Below are 19,118 nucleotides of genomic sequence, written 5' to 3'. Positions count from 1 at the left end.
GAAATATGCGAAATGTGCCTCATCGTTGTGTTCAACCGCGGATTTTGTTCACAGCGAAATAAGCTAAGACCAATTTGGAAATCGAACCCACGCTTTCAAATGTAGATTGAATTGTTCGACTTCTCCGCATGCGAATATTGCACTGCGAAATTGAAACACTTCTTTTGTATACTTGGATCAAGATATCTTCAAACCTGATATTCTGCGGTTTTTCGATTATGTAACTAATTGAAATGGAAGCCGAAAATGATTTCTACAAATTTTTCTAACAAAGGGTACAAACAAAGATATCGATAATGATGTCAGTCAAGAGCTTAGGCAGGATACTAGGAAACAACGTGACCAAAACCAAAACCTAAACTAAAACTCAATATTTGAAATGACCGACTGTCCATATACACCATGTAGACAAGAACATAACACGCACCTATCCGTTCTGAATATTAAAGGAATAAAGATGATCATTATTATCATTTTCTCGTCAATGATATGACATAAAGAGTGCAAAGTCTTCTCTTGAGGAACTAAATCCTACCTTAATTATACTTTTTGAACTTACTTCACTCTAAGTTGATCGCATAAGACTTGTTTCAATTTAGTACAAACATGATAAAAGCTGGCAAACCTTGTTTATACCCTAGTCTATTTTGTCATTTATATTGTTTAACATGCTTAAAGCTGAAGTTCAATGTCTCATTTAAGGAAAAAGGCAGATATGAAACACAAAAAGTCAAGGTCATAAGGCAGATAACATCGTACATTTCATCTCAAAGAGATTTGGTAGAATTCCTCTTTAAGGAACTTCTTCATTATGGTGGAAATCATTCGCGTTTAACCCATGTTAAGAAATTCAACATTATGATACAGCCATGTGACAGATATATACACCAGGTTCTTGACAGACGTCATTAAAAGTCAGGTTTTTGACTTAGACTAGAAAGTTTTAAGAAGGTTAAAATCTCCACCCTTGGATTATTGAAATCTGCAACAATCTATACATATACCACAACTTGATTGACAGCTAGAGAGAAGATAAAATGGCTCAACTCCAACAAGAGATTCCTTTTGATGTAATCTTTTCCTTCTTATTCAAATTTATTTCGGATCCTAACCTTTGATTGTAAACGAATCACTTGCAGAAACCGGTACCAAATTCTAGTTGTACGCAAGGTGTGGCCATGAATCGACCTAAATTTCAGTGCCGGAATTAAAGGGAATTGCACATTTCGAGCACGAAAAGTCGTTCAAGACCACAGGGTAAAAGTATCACACATTTCCATCTGTAAGAGATTTAGAGGTATTTCTCTTTGTAGGAATAAATTAATGGTGGTTTGAGTATCTGATTGTAGAAAAGGGGGAAGCCAATTGTACTATAATAATAGCTCTTATTTCAGCTTATTGCAAAGTATCGAAATGCATGATAGTGGAGAATGTGACTTGTACCTTTCCCAACCTAAAAGATAGTGTTCACTCCTTGTCCAAATTCGACGAGGCACATTTGTGGCATAAAATAAGTGCTTTGAAGTTATCACCCGTTATATTAAGAGCAGTGCTGACTGAAGAAGGTAAGCACATATGGTAATAGTTATTGTTTTATGGAACGGCTGTGTGTTCGATGATTGGAGGATTGCACTCTTTGGTAATCCAAGCTATACTTCGAATATGTTGAATGACAGAGACAAAGATAACATGGCTCAACTCCAGCATCTTTCTTGCCAATAATGCGCAAGAGCTACAAGAATCAAACTCTGCATTATACAAATGCCTTCTTTAAGGGACGACATCAAGTGTTAACGATTCGGCCTTTGTAGAAAAACCAAAGGCACCAGGTAATGGTATTTCGCAGAGAGTGAACCTGGTGCAATTGTGTAACAATTCAATATGGCGACTTTTCCATCGGGTGATACGCATGAGATGTTTAAAACTCTACCAGTTACGCTAATTACTGTACCTACAATAATGAATAAGGCATCTAATTCGCCATGAAGATATATTTTATTCAATGAAGGATTTCAGACATAAACCACGGATGGGCAAAAGTTCTTACGTAAAAGGTTGAGGGTGTACACCATTGATGGGCTATGTTCAATATAGGCTCGATTGATCATCTTGATTTACTCAACCTTAGTCTGCATAGGCAGGTAATCAGTAGAACCAAAACTCATGCAAGCTGTACAGGACACCTAAAATAGTCTGGAGAGTCTAAACTGAAGGCATCCCCGTCACCCAGTCAGTGTAATTATACGTGACAGCAGGTTGACATGGTGGAGAGTTGTCCACATAATATACAAAGTCCGGAACTGATTCAAAGGTATCTAAGCAGGGCACTTTTCGTCAAGGGAAAATTCTTTGTTTTGAATAGCATAGGGTATTTCACTAAAAATTCCCATGGAGCACTCATGTCCAGTTGTCAACGAGAATTAGTAACTGAACTGTTCGCTTTCCTTGAAATTAATCATAACGGTGACGAAAAAAGCTTTACTTTATTAGCACACAATTATGAATTCATGATTTGTGCAATATAGGGAATATAACTAAAAGATACACCGAGTGTAAATTCCTTATCTTCTAATATTTTCTAAGTGTACCTTGTTTATTATTCCTCTGAATGGTGTAGACACGTACACCCATTGTTAGGCACCATATCTTATTTGGTCCTATAGCATTATCGGTGCCCCCATAGGTACCGATGACTCTTTCTATCGTACCCATTTGCATAGTGCTTTCATTTTTTTTTCTAAATGAAAAACGATGACATTATACAAATGATAACTAAACTGGCCTCAAAAAGAAACTTAAATTTTTTCACAAGGTCATATCTTAAAATCCTCTCCATAAAAATGAACAAAAATTGCACACAGGATTACTTCAATACTCTACTCTAAACACATGTCAGTAACCAAGCAGTTGTCCAACTGACACAACAGCAAAATGCACTGACATGGAACACCTCCCTGGACCAAAATTCACAGCCCAGCAGATTTCTTTTGTTGGGTTCCAATTATTCGTCTGTACATGAACAAAAATTACACACAGGGTAACTTCAATACTCTACTCTAAACACATGTCAGTAACCAAACAGTTGTCCAACTGACACAACAGTAAAATTCACTGACACGGAACAGCTTCCGGGACCACATTCACAGGCGGAATAATTGGAACCCAACAAAAGAAATCTGTTGGGCTGTGAATTTTGGTTCAGGAAGGTGTTCCATGTCAGTGCATTTGGCGGTTGTGTCAGTTGGACAACTGCTTGGTTACTAACATGTGTTTAGAGTAGAGTATTGAAGTAATCATTTTTATGGAGAGGATTTTAAGATATGACCTTGTGAAAAATTATAAGTTTCTTTTTGAGGCCAGTTCATTATGCTTTATACAATCTAGTATATCACCAGGGTATTATATTAAGAGTCATCGGTACCACACCGGGCACCGATAGTGCTATAGGACGAAATAGGTCGTGGTGCCTTACCAGTTGTGTACGTAATACCCTGTATAATATGAGGCAGACCAATGTTACTCAGACACCCATTCCAGGTTAGCGCTTCACAGTGTCGACTTCCTATACGATAAATATCAATTTAATACTCCGTTGGTGAGCGACGGGCGACTGGTATTTCACCGAACGCAAGAAAAGGAGTTCTATCTGATTGGCTAGCAATCGATCGCTTAGGTCGCTTAGTAGTCAACTACAAAGTCAAAACTGAGCAATGTGTTCAATTCGATTGAAATCGATATTCTATTATTGCCGTAGATAAAGAGAGTGATAGTGTGTCAATAATGTACATTGTATTGCAGCTGGATTTTACATGCATTCTTTTATATAAATTTTTTCTCAAAGAGTTGAATATGATCAAAATTTTTACTCAGGATTTCAAATTTTTACCCGCAAATTGCAGTTAAACATATCCACAGCAAAATACCGGTCCTCACTAATTAGTGTATTTAATTTCCAGTTAGTGTATTTAAGATAAAACCTGACAACAAATAACATTTTCTTGCAATAGAAATATCATATGGGATACTGATATGGTAGGCCGCAACCGCCACAACGTGGAGCTGCTACACGTAGCTGACTTTTTGCTCCGTGGAGCCAAATTGACCAATCATGATCATGTTAGAGTTTTTCATTAATCGGAGGTAAAACTGACTAATTAAGTACGACTTACTCATTACGTGAAGCGAATTTATTCATTAAGAATTTGCCAGACGAGCGTCACGTAGTTGCAAGATATCCTCGGTCACGAAAGTTATGATTCAAAAAGTAGTTTATGAAAAGTACGAACTGACTTATTATTAAGATGGACATGCACTCATAAGAAACTCATACAGTATTGTACATAACTATATAGCTAGGCAGAGTGGTGGTAAACTATGCACACAGTTCTGCGATCTGCAGTGTATCGCCGGGAGCTAATTTGTATAACTTGCGCGGTGTCCCTGCGGAATTCGACCTTCAGCAAATTGCAAACCAGTTCGGATTTACTTTATATACTAGTAGTAGGCCATACATACTGTAGTTACTGTCCGTTTTCCTATACACAATACTCAGTGCGCTCACCATTGACGCGTGACATCTACAAATAGTGTATGTTAGAAGTATAGGCCATTGCCTAGTTGACGTCACTGTGTAAAAAATAACCGGCCAATATTTAAAGTATTCTCTGAAATTCTAGAAAATATAGTTTTGTAAGATGTCCTAAATTTTTAGCTAATTTAGGTGTTTGGAAATATTGGTACATTAGTGTTTTAGGAAGGATATGTAAACGACAGATAACACCAAAAAATATGAAGAAATTATTTCTAAACCGTGTTAAGTCATTAAGCTTCTCATTTTCAAGAATGCTGGTTAACAATAAGCAGACTATTGTCTCATTTCGTAAACAAAAGCCCACAGTATTGTTACCTTGCGTTCGCTTTATAATCGTTCACCCAACTGAAACTATAATACCAGCTCATTGCTCATTGCACAGGTAAAACAGACACAAGTGCAGTGTGTATTTAACCAGAGAAGATCTGATGTAACATAGTTGAGCTGTTTTCATTGAGTGTTATCTTGGTTTAATAGCTTTTAATAGGGTTTAAGTCCTTCAAAGGTCGCGGTGAGTTCTACTGTAGACATGACTGCATCATGATTATTTTAAAGTCAACAACATTCAACAATATGATCACCGTGATAGTATGAGAGTATCAGTACCGTGGGTGTCAGTGATCCTGGCCTGACACAGTAGACAAACAAACAAACAAACACGCCACACACATGACACATGCATGCAAGGTAACATTGACTATACACTAATCAAACAATGGTATTGGTCCTGTACAACTGGTCGTGGTTCATTTACAATCGATTCATTTAAAATCCCCATAGTAAACATTAATTTTGGCAAGAGTTTTCTCTCTCTGACGAGAATGCATCCACTGGCTCCGCGTAATGAAAAGATTTAACATGATTGGTCAATTTAGCTCCGCGAAGCGAAAAGTAAGCTACGCGTAGCAGCTCCACGTTGTGGCGGTTACGGCCAGCCATATATTGATCATGCGAAAATCGTAAAACATAGAATAGAAACAGTGTGGCAGGCTCTCAAAATCTCAAATTGTATGCTTAGCCTGAGTCGCACGGCCTATCTCGAACAAAATCATTATGCGTAGTTGTTGAAAAACGTGAGGATTCATCGTACTATCACGGCAATTTTTAACACGAAGATATAGGGATGATGACGGTGTGCGCTTGCAATGGTATCCTCTATAGTCACTGAGGCGACCACGATGACCACTTTGTTCATGAAGCAAGGGGCAGTATAATGTGTCCCAGTTTTGGGAATTAACTATACATGTCTGAATTGGTCATCTTGCCAGAAAATGACCTCACCTGAGAGGTGACTGCCGCTGGTGACTGGTCATCGGTGGTCAATGTAGACAGCCAGCTAAAATTTAATATGACTCAAGTGCTAAGCTAGGGGCAATTGGATACGGCGTTGTGGAATGAATTACCACTGGCAAAAGACGTTGAAATGACACAAGGTATCTGTAACGTCATGACCTTCAGCATTTTAGTATAAAATATAGAGTATCACCTAAAAGTCAACGAACTGCACAATCAAGGATGTTTAGATGGATTTTGTCTTTCTTGGAACCTTGGAACCTTCACATATTGATTTATTTATTCCCCTTATCTTTGTTTACATAGAATGATGGAATTGACTTAAGAGTAGACTACGGTATATTATTAAAGTAACATTTGGATGAACTTAGTAACAATTGTTTCATTGGCTATTCGAATTTTTTATTATTATATAGTTGCTTACAGATTATACTTTGATCAGCTCGTAATCGGCGGGAATTTTAACATCGCGGATTAATATCAATATATTTTATTTAGAGAATTGTCTTGTGACACCTCGCCAGAAAAATTACAAATTATTAATTCAAGTCCTGTACTTGTCTACTTTCTTTAACATGCACATTGTAGATCTTCCAGATGAACACTATCACTCTTAACTTGGATCTACTTTATTTGGCGTAGTGGTAAAAGCCTAACAATTTCCGCCGATTACGAGCTGATCAAAGTATATGTATCATCATTCGTTTCATGGTACGGAACAATATAATGCGGTTATTGTGGTTCTGTCAGGGCGCCGGATTTATAAAGTAGTGTAGCCAAAAGGCCCGTAGTAAAATGCTCTTTGCGTTGAAGCATCTAATGGTAAATATACATGTATTGAAAAGTGAAAAAAAAAAAAGACATTCTTTCTTTAGTTTAACAAATTTAACCATTTGCTCATAAGTAACTTTTTATTCGTTTTACACAAATCTAATAAAACGTGAATTTCAACGAGAAATGACAGCAGACTTGCCCGAGGGATTTCCTCCTGCCCCTAACAATGATGACTTCACTCACACCCAATATTTAGGACAACAGACGTCAAAATATCAGTCAGCGCCTCGCCCACCTATCATTGAATGATGATATCGTGTCTTTTACATCCAGAAATGCTTAAGAGATGCAGATTGCTGTGCTAGAATTAGAATTGTCCATCCAACAGACTAATTCTGATACATTTATCTGTCACTACTCAATGCAATTGAGGCATTTGAATGCCGTGAAGTACTTTTAGAATGAAAAATAGATACAATCCATGCATGTATGATGATAGATGAAGACACAACCGGCACACCCAGACCGCGTGGATTTTGCTATCACGTGAACATGGTTAAACATGTGTTAAAACTCAAAGACAAGCGAATAAGGTTTTTTTTTGGAGGGGGGCGCTGATTGTCTTAGAACCGGTTGCTGCAACGAGGAATTTGATCATTAATACTAGTTTTGTACCAAACATGCGAGAAAAGTGCGAATTTCGTTTTCAAAGTTGGTATGGCAAGTTGATATTTAATCAAGGATTGCTAAAGATAGATATGCAGATTTAAAGGAAAGGATTGTCTAAATATAATAAACACCATTTCAATTCTTAAAAATGACTTCATACACTCTAAGAACCACATAGCCAATCAGAAAAGCCTCTAGAAAAACACGTGGAGTGCTGAGTGCATGAATATTGTAGAATTGCACTAAGCGTGCAGTTCCGTGTAATACGCGCTGTGCGCTCGAGTCGTGCAGGATTGGTTCATTTTTTTGAAGGCAGGTACATTGATAGTGGTCAAACTTTTTTTTTCCATTTTTAGCATTTTGCAGTATGAAATATGTAAATAAATGTAGATCCTTCAATACAACTCCCTCAATTGCGCTCAATGTTGATACGTTCAATGTAATTCCCTTGCGGAGCTCGTGCATTGGACGCATCAACATCTCAGCGCGCGTGCATGATTGAGTCCACGGTCTCTCTCAACAAGTGATACGCATTTATTAACCTATAAATAATGAATTCCCATTTGACAATAAGCATGACAAAATAACCTGTTCTGACAAGCGAATCCTCAGTTGACACTTAACACTTATGTGAATTACTTTAAATGCTTTTAGCAAAACTGTTATTGGTTTTAATTATGGTTTCAACTTTGAGATTACCAATGCGCTTGGGAGGAGATGACCAATATATCCTCTATGGACTAATATTTCATAAATACTGTCAACAAACTGCTATTTACAAAATTGACTATTTCAGATGTCAAAATGCCATTTGCATTGCGGATATATACATTTCCGAATATCAACATATGACTATGGTGTTGATAATCGTGAAATGGACGTTAATAATTGTCTTCCTTTTTTGTCCATTTCAACCCTTAAAATGATTAATCTAGATAAATGTGGCGATGTGGCGACAAGTACGTAACACTCGAATATGAACATGCGAAAATACCCAGATACAAGACAATGTGTGAAAGAAAAATGAACTTATTTAATAGTGACTTAATGTTGATTCATAAAGCTCACTGCTCCAGAAAAAAAATTCACATGTGATTTAATCTGATCGAATCAGACCAAAGTCAACAATAATGAAATTGAGATATCGGCAAAAATAAGGAAAAAATAACAATAAAAACATATGAAAGGTTCATAACTTTCCAAGCAAGTGCGCTAAGGACTCGGATTTTAGCATTTTAGGTACTGAGTAAGTTAGTAATCGTAGTACTAAGTAACTCAAATATTTCATAAAATTGACTTTGGTAGTGGATCAGATCGTATCACATAATTCTATCATGCATTAATTAATTTAGGTGATTGTAATGGACATTCTAGTAAAATAAATAAAATGTACATTTACACGGAACTGCTGTCCCCTTCGAGATTATGATTAAGGTTAGACTTTAGGATTAGGGGTAGGAATATGATTAAAAGAAAAGGGATGTGGATATGGATATGAATTAAGATCATTGTTGCGACCACTATTTTAACCAGAAGGTAAATACAAAATTATTTGATGATATTTTTGTTAAAGGAATTAATCTACAATAATTTTTCCAGGTGTTTCCAGTGGTATAAAAATCTCAACTTTTTTTGGTGGAAAAGTGGGTATGAGGATGTGGATCACGAAATGCCCCTTTACCTGTGATTAAAGAAATATTTGCTTCAAACCACAGATCCTGGAAATAAACCCCAGGATCTGTATTCAAACATAGGGCCAATCCCTATATCATTCATAATTCGCCCGAGGCCATGATTATTGGGGTTAAATGGTTTAACCAACCAAAACACTGTTCCGTTCTAAATATCAAGCATTTCAAATGTCAGAAATGACAAGTGCATTTCGGAAATTCATTTTCCTCATATCCTGGTTAACTAATTTTATTTAGTTTCATTCCGGATTTACTATGTCTTTTCTCTTTCCTGATGATCTTCTTTCATTACCTACAAGAGCTTGATTCAAGTCTTTCATCTACAATTTGTACTCGCAGAAACAAAATCGGATCTTTTCGTAACGTGTTTGTAATCCGTTTAATTCTATTCATGGTTCTGCCAATACCTTCCAAGTGCTTTTCTTTTGTGTTCAAAAATTCCTCCCTACCTTCGTCTATGCACAACATAGAGAGTGCTCAGTGCCGTAGATTTCTTTTCGACATGCGGGGATGTGGTTTGTAAAAACATATCTGAAGTAGAGAGAATAATTATAAGGCTATTATTTGGACTAGGACCATTACAATAATTCACAATATTAGTAAATAGACTCATGAGAAATCCGCTCTCAACTAAATTGATATGAAGGGCGTTGGCTCTAAAAATGTTAGGCCTTGTTATGTAAATAAGAAATTTCACGCTCCATGATTTTCACACTGGATCCTTTGTTCCTTTGTTATGCTATATCCTTTACCTATTTTCTGTGCACAAGGTCCTTCCTAAACAGGTGAATGCACATGAAAAGAGTGTATTGCACGAGTATAAGGTGCTATGTAAATATCACGATAGTTGTGTCAAGAAATGTAATGTTCAAATATGACAGAGATGTTGTCCAAATGTGTTAAACTAAAATAGCAGACACGAAAGGGCTGATCTGGTCTTAAGCATCATAGTGCAGTTTTGTCCACGGCAAATTCACCGTGATCTGTTCAGCCATAAACCAGCTTAGTGAAGATTAAACCGAAATATGCAGTACTAAACCATTATAGTAATCGATTGTCCAATGCACATTTCTTACCATGTGATAATATTAATCCAATGAGCGATCGAATTGTCCGCTACGGTCGACTAATTCAATCGATAATGACGCTATTGACATGTACGGGTGGAGCTCCACTGACTGAGTTTTGGGGATTTTCACTGGTTTGCTATCATTTACTCATCAAGGCGCTCCACCGTTATTATAAGGACTATGCTAATAATTTAAAGATTGACATGTAGACAATAAACCATACTTGATTGACAGAAAGTACTAAATTTGTACCTATTACGGTTTGGTGGCACTTCTCTTCCAAACGCGACCAAGTCAGGGCGGCCCGGTGAAGCAAAATGTGCATTGGATTAACACGGGAGTTTGGATAAGATTGTAGATTTCCTTTCTCATACAAATGCATGCTCCCCCGTTATTAAAGCTTGTACCGGATTAAAAATTCAGATATTTTGAAAAGAATAAGTAATTGAAACATAAAGCAAGTACTAACATCAGGGCTTGTATACTTTTTGATATATGACGCTAACTAGTTCATCTCCTATACCCACAGCACAGCGCTACTAGTACGGGTCAATTACCTATGTGAGTGCCCCTGTGTTGTGTGCATACATGTAGTTAACAACAACTGCATGATGTACTACAAAGTACATTATACATTCAGTGTAGGCCTAATTACAAATTACAAACACCAAATGAAAATTAAAAAGCACTTGAATCAAACCATAATCTTACAGAAAGGACAATAACAAAATATATACAGAGAACGTTTCAAAGATACCATCTAATGTAAACAGTAAAATATAAAAATAGATGGACCTGTGTAGTAACTACCTGTAAATCAAACGTTACCGAATGCGTCACTTCCAGATGTCAAATCTTATCGTTTTAGAAATTAACGCCTCATATAGATAAACTGTATTGAAAAAGATTTAGATTGGAATAATCAGTCATGCTTTATATATTTCATTCTTTATCAGATTCATCACTCTTTGGATAATACAATTTAAGTAAAATTTCGTGATTAGTTGCCTTCAAATCAATTAACTACCTGATGATCAGACTTAAATGAATGCGTCACTTCCAGATCTCAAATCTTATCGTTCTACCTGTAGAAAATTACACGTTATACAAGCTATCCTATTTGATTAATTGGTTACGACTTTATCACGGTTTATTTTCTTGTTTATTTGTTTACCTAAGTTGGTCCGTAAGGGACAAACGCTTTGGTCCATGAAAAATCGATGTATTTCATTAGAATCTCCCTGCAATTTGAGCAATATTTAATTTAAGCTATTGAATGGAGTCATTATATTACATAATTAAGCTCAGCCACGGTTGTTTGATAGTATGTGAATTGTGAAAGTATGTCATTTTAAAGCAAAAGTGAACACTGATGGCGCTATTTATCTTAAGTCGTGTTATCATCTTTACAAGGGGTAGATACTGGTATATTAGCATTAAAACATCCGACAAAGAGTAACAGATAGCAACGAAATTTTCAAAAAACTTTTTATCATGAAATGTTAGGAATAACTGGCATTATTTGACTAAATTTAATTTGAATATATGTAAATAGCGCCCTCAATTTCCACACAAATATGCAGTTTATAAAATAAGAAATGCCACAAAAAGCAGAAAAAGATGCATAAATTGGAAAGAGCTGGAAATACATGTACATATTAGTGTGATAATTGTTGGTATTGTCCAGGTCTTGAATTGAACATTATGTTTTGTTAGAAAATTTAATAAAATAATGATCACATCAAACAACCGTGCAGTTGGGAAATACCTGTAGCGTGTTTTCTTTGCTGACACGTGATCTCAATATTGCACCATAGATTCTTCTACACTGATACTGGCCCCCGTCTTGGACTCAAGAGCAAAACATAAATGGCGTACTTCACGTTGTATTTCAAAATTAGGACAAGTTTCTCACCCTTTTATCACATCGTCTATTATTATTTGATTTACTTCCATAAATTCCGACAAAATAATAAATTAGGAAATGTAGGAAGCCTTGTCTCCGTGGATTAGTATAAACACTCGCATTTCCTAACTAGACAGCACATCCAGGCATTTTGCTCGCATTTGTGACATCCATAAGGATTAGGTTCGTGACATATATCTATGTTCAAATCCAATGATTTCCTCTTCAATGACATATCTACAATCATCAAATCCATACCATATGGTTTATGCCTTTGTAAAATTGAATTTGGTATGTGTTCAACAGGAAGCAGGATTCACGGAGCTAAAATTGGTAGTATAGGGTTTTGTTATTTGAGACAATAGGAAGTACGGGATTGATTGTCCTGATATGTACAAACTAAACGCATTGAAGTAATGTGGGAAGTTATGGGAAGGTGATGTGTGTGTTGATGGTGTATTGGTGTTGATGGTGCTACTCCTAGGTGGTGTTATTGTGGTGATGCTGGCTGTCGTTGTTGTTGTTGAAAGTAGTGGTAGCGGTGGTGCTTCTGGTGCTACCAACTACTGTTATTTTTATGGCTGTCGAAAGATAAAAAAAACAAAAACTACTGTTATTTTTAAAAGTTACACGTTTTAAAAGACAAGTTTACTACGTGCGGCATGGAAAGTAAATGTTGTAAGTAGGGTTCCAAGTAAAGTGTCGGATATGTGCCGTTAAGACCATAATGCTTATAGAATTAATATAAGCCCAAACGCCGTGTTGGACATAAGTCCTTGAACATAGAAGCTAAGATTCTAAATCAGCAAAGCATCTAAATCCAGCGATGCTGAGATCTTCATCAATTCTCGAACCCCAGTACTATGAAGTAGAAATACTGATTCTCTACTCATCCTACTTTAATATTACTGTTATTTTTGTTACTGCTAGTCACGTTATGAAATTAGTGCTTCACAGGGGCGTAGCAAGCGGGGGACAGGGTGGACGAAGTCCATGGGCCCCGAGGGTTCAAGAGAAAATTAAATAAGCGCTGATTAAGGAGATGTTACCTGGGCCAGGCAAACATTTTGAGGCCCCAAACGCACCGTGAGGAAGGCATGTGCACTCAAGAGGACAAGTTTGGTTTACAGTTTACAAATTGATAGTGGTGGCAGAAGCATTGCAAATATGCATATTATTTTCCTTTTTCTAGGACATTTGCGCGCCAAACAAAAACTTTAAATTCGATCAGATCATTTTAGCCCAAAATGAGAGTGAATTTTGCTATGTGAATGATTAGTATGATATGCGCGAAGCAATTTTACCATATTTTGGTCCAAAACATGGTGCTGTCAGGCTAAGAGGAACATGCACAGGGCAACCGGGGCCCCCACCAGCACAATGGCAAATCCAGCCCTGCCAAAAGGGCCCCCACTGTTTCTTGTCCATGGGCCCCGAGCCTCTTGCTACGCCCCTGGTGCTTCATGACAAATAAACCAATGAAATTACCTAATTCAAGACTCTACAAATAAAACTATAAAAATGAACATAATTGCCCAATTGCTTCAACTTTCAATTTTGAAGGTGCGTTGTATTGGTCAAAGCCAAATAGGTCCGGGCACACCTTGATATTGTCTCATCCAAAGTCATGCGACCTGGGAATTACTTGTCGGAAAGCTGGGGACAAGACACAATCAATGTTGAATCCAGGATTAGTGCTCTGCTTGTCCGAATCATTTAAGATCAACAGCTAACTAGCATATTGACGGGCACGTTGACAACAGCAAATTAGGTCTTGGCCTCATTACAGGACAAACATGGTCAATGTCGGAACCATTTCAGTAGCAATTTTAGCATAAAGAATAAACTCTTTGTCCAGCATTCATATCTGTTTGTTCCTGGGGATGAAATATATTGAACAGATACTTCTGCTTATTTTTTTTATGATAGGTATCATTTCTCTACACTCGTGTATATAGGCCCTACCTCTCCTACAATATAAAGTACTAGTATTAACACATTAACCTGACTTTATTACCTACATTGAATCTGCTTTATAAAACTAGCTATCGTCTGTGCTAATTTACATTTGCAATATCCGATGAGGACCTTAAGAAATTACACCCCTGCCCAAATTTGTGCCTATTTTTGCATTTTTCTTTAAAATTATAGCACATTTGGGACAAGTAAGATATGTATATTATAGGGGCAAGGACTACAACTACTGCACTGTAAATTTTTATTTCAGCACAGACAACAGTTGTGGGGTTACAGTCAAAAATGAGGGAAAACCATTATTTGATCAATAAATCAATAACTACTTGCTTTGAGTTGTTGAATTTTCAGTACAGTAGTTGTAGTCCTTGCCCCTATAATATACATATCTTACTTGTCACCAATGTGCTATAATTTTTTAAGAAAAATGCAAAAATAGGCATAAAATTGGCCAGGGGTGTAGTACCCCCTTAAAAAGTATAATTCCCGTGAGACTGTCCCATGGGGCGGAGATAAAACTAAAATGTTATATAAAAATATGCATGAGCGTTATTATGGTTAGAGCAATGGAGAGGGTCTTGGTTGGTTTTACACATGTTACAAGAGAGGATGGGTCAGCGATCAGGATTTGAGGAACATAACGTAAGCGCAAAATATATCATACAAAAAAGTGACTCTGGAATTTTACCTCATCTGTTTGGCTCGAAATTCAAAGTGGACAATATGATTAGTAAAAATTAACATATCAATAGGAATTTATTTGCTTATGCAAATCACTACGCTATAGTTCATTTTTATATAAAGTATCATCTGCAAAAGCTGCGCTATATAATACTTAACGTGATTTCTTTCTAACCTTACACTAGCTCAACAATTACTCACCTTCACTGATAAATTTATGATGACATATAGCTTAAATTAGTCTAGAATACATACGTAACGGGTCTCAAATGACCACTAATGGCGGCCACTGAATTAACTTGATCTATTGTTTGTAAGATATATCATAAACCGATGCTAAGATAAGAATGCTTATTTTAGAAATAAAAAGGAGAGGTATATATTGAGGGACGGAAGCATGCTTTATGCTTGCCATGACACCTCAATGGTACGGGAGCGTTACGAAAAGGATATAACAATTTTCCGCCTTTGGCGTTGACATATTGCAGCTATTATTGCATCTTTTGCAGGAAAAGAAAATACAGGAAAAAGAGTGTTCAACAATTTGGCGCCAGCTAGTTAGCAGTCGCACGTAAAATTTCTTGATATCAATGTCAACTAACGTAATCGCTCCCAGGTACCGCCTAAAACTGAACCTGTTTAATCACTCCTGGAACTGTTTTCTTAAAATGGGTGCTATGCAGGGCAATTTTAAGTCTGCAAGGCAATTTTAAGTCTGTAATTCCAAAGAATTTTGTGTTAAAATAAACCAAGATCTATTCTTAAGACGCAGTTACAGTATTAGGTGTAGTGGGTTATTATTTTCGATATAGAACTGCATATTTTAAAGAGGAAGCCCCGCCAGAGCAGTTCTTCTGGGATGATCCAAACCTGCCTGGTTATCAAATCATTCAGTGACATATCTCTGAATTTGACAGGTGCTAATTGATGTTTTAATGTTATTGCATCAATTAGTACCTGTCAAATTCAGAGACAACTATGTCACTGATTAATTTGATAACCAGGCAGGTTTGGTTCACCCCAGAAGAACTGCTCTGGCGGGGCGAATTAAGTCAAAAGATACATTGCGTTTACATACTAATTATGTGTTTCTTTCTTTTGTTGTTTTCATTTTAATTACAGAAGAATTGAAAGCTTTACAATATCCTACATCCAGAGTCAGCTGGTCAGTTTTAGAGGTGTCTGCAGTTGGCTGGATCTCCAAGGGTGTGACCAGTACAAGTAAGCAATTTTCTTCTTATTTCGCGCCTTTTCTATTTTTATTATGCAATATTCAGATAAGGTCGTGCAATTGAATACATGAATACAAAAGCCACCTAAGTCCATGCGAAGTTATTTTGAGAGAAAAACCCGTGTATCATTTTAATTCCTTCAGTTAGATTTACCTGGTCAATATGGTAAGTTTTACGTGCAAATGAGTGGATTAACCTGTATTAGGTATGACGATTAGCATTTCAGGAACTTCGTGGGGTTCATTTTAAATTTTGGACTTAGGTGGTTTTTTGAATCATATACAAAGACAACAATGTTAGAATGAGATTACCACTAGTAAGATAATACAAAATAAAGCACACAGGTATGTATAATGTTGATAAGCATTCTGCCATGTAATATAAACCACACACTTTCCTTTATTAAACCCATTTTTTGTTCAAAAGTCATTCTCTAGCAATGAATGTGTTACAAGTGGACTTTTATACATACTGGATTTCAATCAATGTGTTACAAGACTCAAATCATGGAATTGGGTGATTCTTTCATACATGCTATTTTTCACATGCCCAATAGACACAGAGAATGAATTTGAGTTCTTTCATGCATATGACAGGCCTATGTATAGCAACAATTTCCCATGCTTAACTCAATTTGGCCAAAGTAGGTGGCCTTTGTATTCATATATTCAATTGTTTAAATTTAATTGGCTGCGAAGTTCTGCATCTGTATCACCCATAAGACCAGCACGTATAGAGAGCTTACGAAAAACATTGACTTCTTACTCATTTCGTTGCTGGAACAATGTAATAAAGTGGCACATATGTTTGACAACATTTGGGGAACATTTTGCACATGAAACAGTCAAGCTTTAGCTGTTTACAAGTCTTAGCTGTAATTAAAACTAAACTGGGCTCAAAAAGAAACTTTTAATTTTTCACAAGGCCATATCTTAAAATCCTGTCCATAAAAATGAACCAAAATTACACACAAGATTACTTCAATATTCTACTCTAAACACTGGTCAGTAACCAACTGATACAACAGCAAAATGCCAGGGAACAACTTCCTGGACCACATTCACAAGCGAATAATTGGTATCCAGCAAAAGATATGTTCTGAACTAAATCAATTTCAGCTCAATAATAAAATGAATAAATCACATCGGTATGTTATTTAGACGAAGCGGCGTCTAGATTTGTTAGATTTATCCATACTGTTGTAATTATGTTGTTTCCCCGAATACACAAAGTGAACTTTATGCAACATATAATTGTTTACAGAAGAACATTCATGTTAACATTAAGCAAGGTTCAAACATGTAATATTAATGCACTTTTGTGTCACAACTGTCAGATTGACACATACTAACTGATGCGCAATTATACCTTGTAGTCGTACACAATAAACACATTGCCATGAAGGCTGATGTGTCATTTGCTTATATACTATGGACCACAATAGCCTCATTCCAATGGCATAGTCCAATAACCTCCATTGCATTATCATAGTGCAAAATTTGACCTCAAGTTGCAGAGTATGAGTTTTTGTACCCAAATTTTCAAAGGTCATTCAATGAGTGTACAAATGTATTGGGTTTAAGAACTGTGCCCTTGATAGATGAGCATGTTGTGGATCCTAGTGTTACAGACTTATTGCTTAAATAAAATAAATATTTGACTTTGTCTGGCCTGCCATTATGGATTAGAACAAGTTGCATGAAATATGATATGTTCCTGTTTTATTTTTTTTTATCACGAGACGTGAATCACCAGATTAACAAATTTCAAGGTCAGGTTTAGACCTTTACAATAAAATATAAATATTTGAAAAGGAAATGTAATATATTAAGTGTTAATGAAATTTTGAAATCATCTGTCAATAGCAAAAAAAAATCACACTGGTTTGATCACGAGTCAGATTATTGATTTATAGATCTATTTGTTTGCGTGACAATTTTGCTGCCCAAATAATATAAAACTAAATCAATTACCGCAAATTTACACATTAACGCATTCAAATCCGGTCCCTTATAAATATGTAACATCCTCTCATAGTACACCAAAATCGCGTGCAGAGTTTTAAACAAGTACATAATACCTTGCTTATTTTGCTTAAATGGACCTCACGAAAAAAAAAAATTTGTGTCAGGTTGAGGGTTTAGTAAACAAATGCGAATTTACACACCAAATATACTTGAAGCAAGTTTGCAAATATACCTATTTTTCGCAACGTATCATGTTTAAACATTACTTTTGTCGTTTTAACTCTTTTACAGGATCGTGTTTACCCCTGCCTATAAGAAAGCTTTCCGTACGGTTTACCAACAACACTATGCCTGCTGCAGAGGTTACGTCGAACGAGATCGTTCATGTATTCCAATAGGTAAGAGTACTTAAAAAAAGAAAAAGAAAAAAGAAAAGAGATTAGCTTTAGAATCGCGGACCATACATGAATTGATCAAACTTTAACTGTTCACATTATACCAGTAAATATGTAGCAATTCCTTTACTAACAACACATGACACTGAGCAAAATTGTCATGAAGACAGCCTGCAACAACTCTCAAAGAACGTGTGAACTATTCGGACATAACAACCATTAACACAACAGCCACATGTTTGACACAAATGGCAATGCGCATTTGTAAAGTTCTTCCATGTTTATTTAAATGGCCAACTATTTCTTACCAGTTACAGTAATACCAAACCCTAATCCGACAAAGAAACCAATGAATAAACCAAGACCTCCATCAAGACCTCCACCAAGACCAGATCCAATACCACCAAGACCAGATGTACGACCACCCAGACCTTCAGATCCAAATCCTGGTGGAGGAGGAGGAGGAGCAGGAGGAGGAGCAGGAACAGGAGCAGGAGCAGGAACAGGAGCAGGAGCAGGAACAGGAGGAATATGGAGTGATTTGGGCTTCACAGATAACGCTGGTCATGAAAGTAATTCCAGACCTGGGACTCAAGGAAATGACAAGCCTTCCGATGGAGGAGAAAAAGGCACAACATCCAATGATAAGGCACACACACAACGTCCCACAGAGTCCCCATCAGAACCAAGGGAGAATGCCACGAACACCCTTCGTTTGTTGATGGTCATTGGTATTCTACTGTCAGTAATTGGCATCTCTGTTGCTTGCTCACTTTGTATGATGTGTTGGAACCACACTAAACGAGACGATCACAGACGAACTGCTAAGTACGTAGACATAATCTAGACATGCATTGATGTCAGAATTACACAAC

The 19,118-nt window shown here is 36.6% G+C and overlaps 1 protein-coding gene and 1 long non-coding RNA gene across 2 annotated transcripts in view; one reads left to right on the top strand and one right to left on the bottom strand.

The window, feature by feature from the left end:
* The window catches only part of LOC140148067 (uncharacterized), a 467,679-nt gene that overhangs the window by 310,209 nt on the left and 138,352 nt on the right, over positions 1-19,118 (bottom strand). The gene's annotated exons all lie outside the window — the stretch shown is intronic.
* The window catches only part of LOC140148059 (uncharacterized), a 60,492-nt gene that overhangs the window by 35,567 nt on the left and 5,807 nt on the right, over positions 1-19,118 (top strand). Inside the window, exons 2-4 of the mRNA XM_072169907.1 lie at positions 15,772-15,870; positions 18,140-18,246; positions 18,555-19,071. Coding sequence (XP_072026008.1) covers positions 15,772-15,870; positions 18,140-18,246; positions 18,555-19,071 — 723 coding nt within the window. The remainder of the gene's footprint in view (positions 1-15,771; positions 15,871-18,139; positions 18,247-18,554; positions 19,072-19,118) is intronic.

The sequence above is a fragment of the Amphiura filiformis genome, chromosome 3 (genome assembly GCF_039555335.1).
Source record: "Amphiura filiformis chromosome 3, Afil_fr2py, whole genome shotgun sequence".
Taxonomy (NCBI): Eukaryota; Metazoa; Echinodermata; class Ophiuroidea; order Amphilepidida; family Amphiuridae; genus Amphiura; species Amphiura filiformis.
The sequence above is the reverse complement of the archived record's forward strand: the minus strand, read 5'-3'. Positions and strand labels throughout refer to the sequence as shown.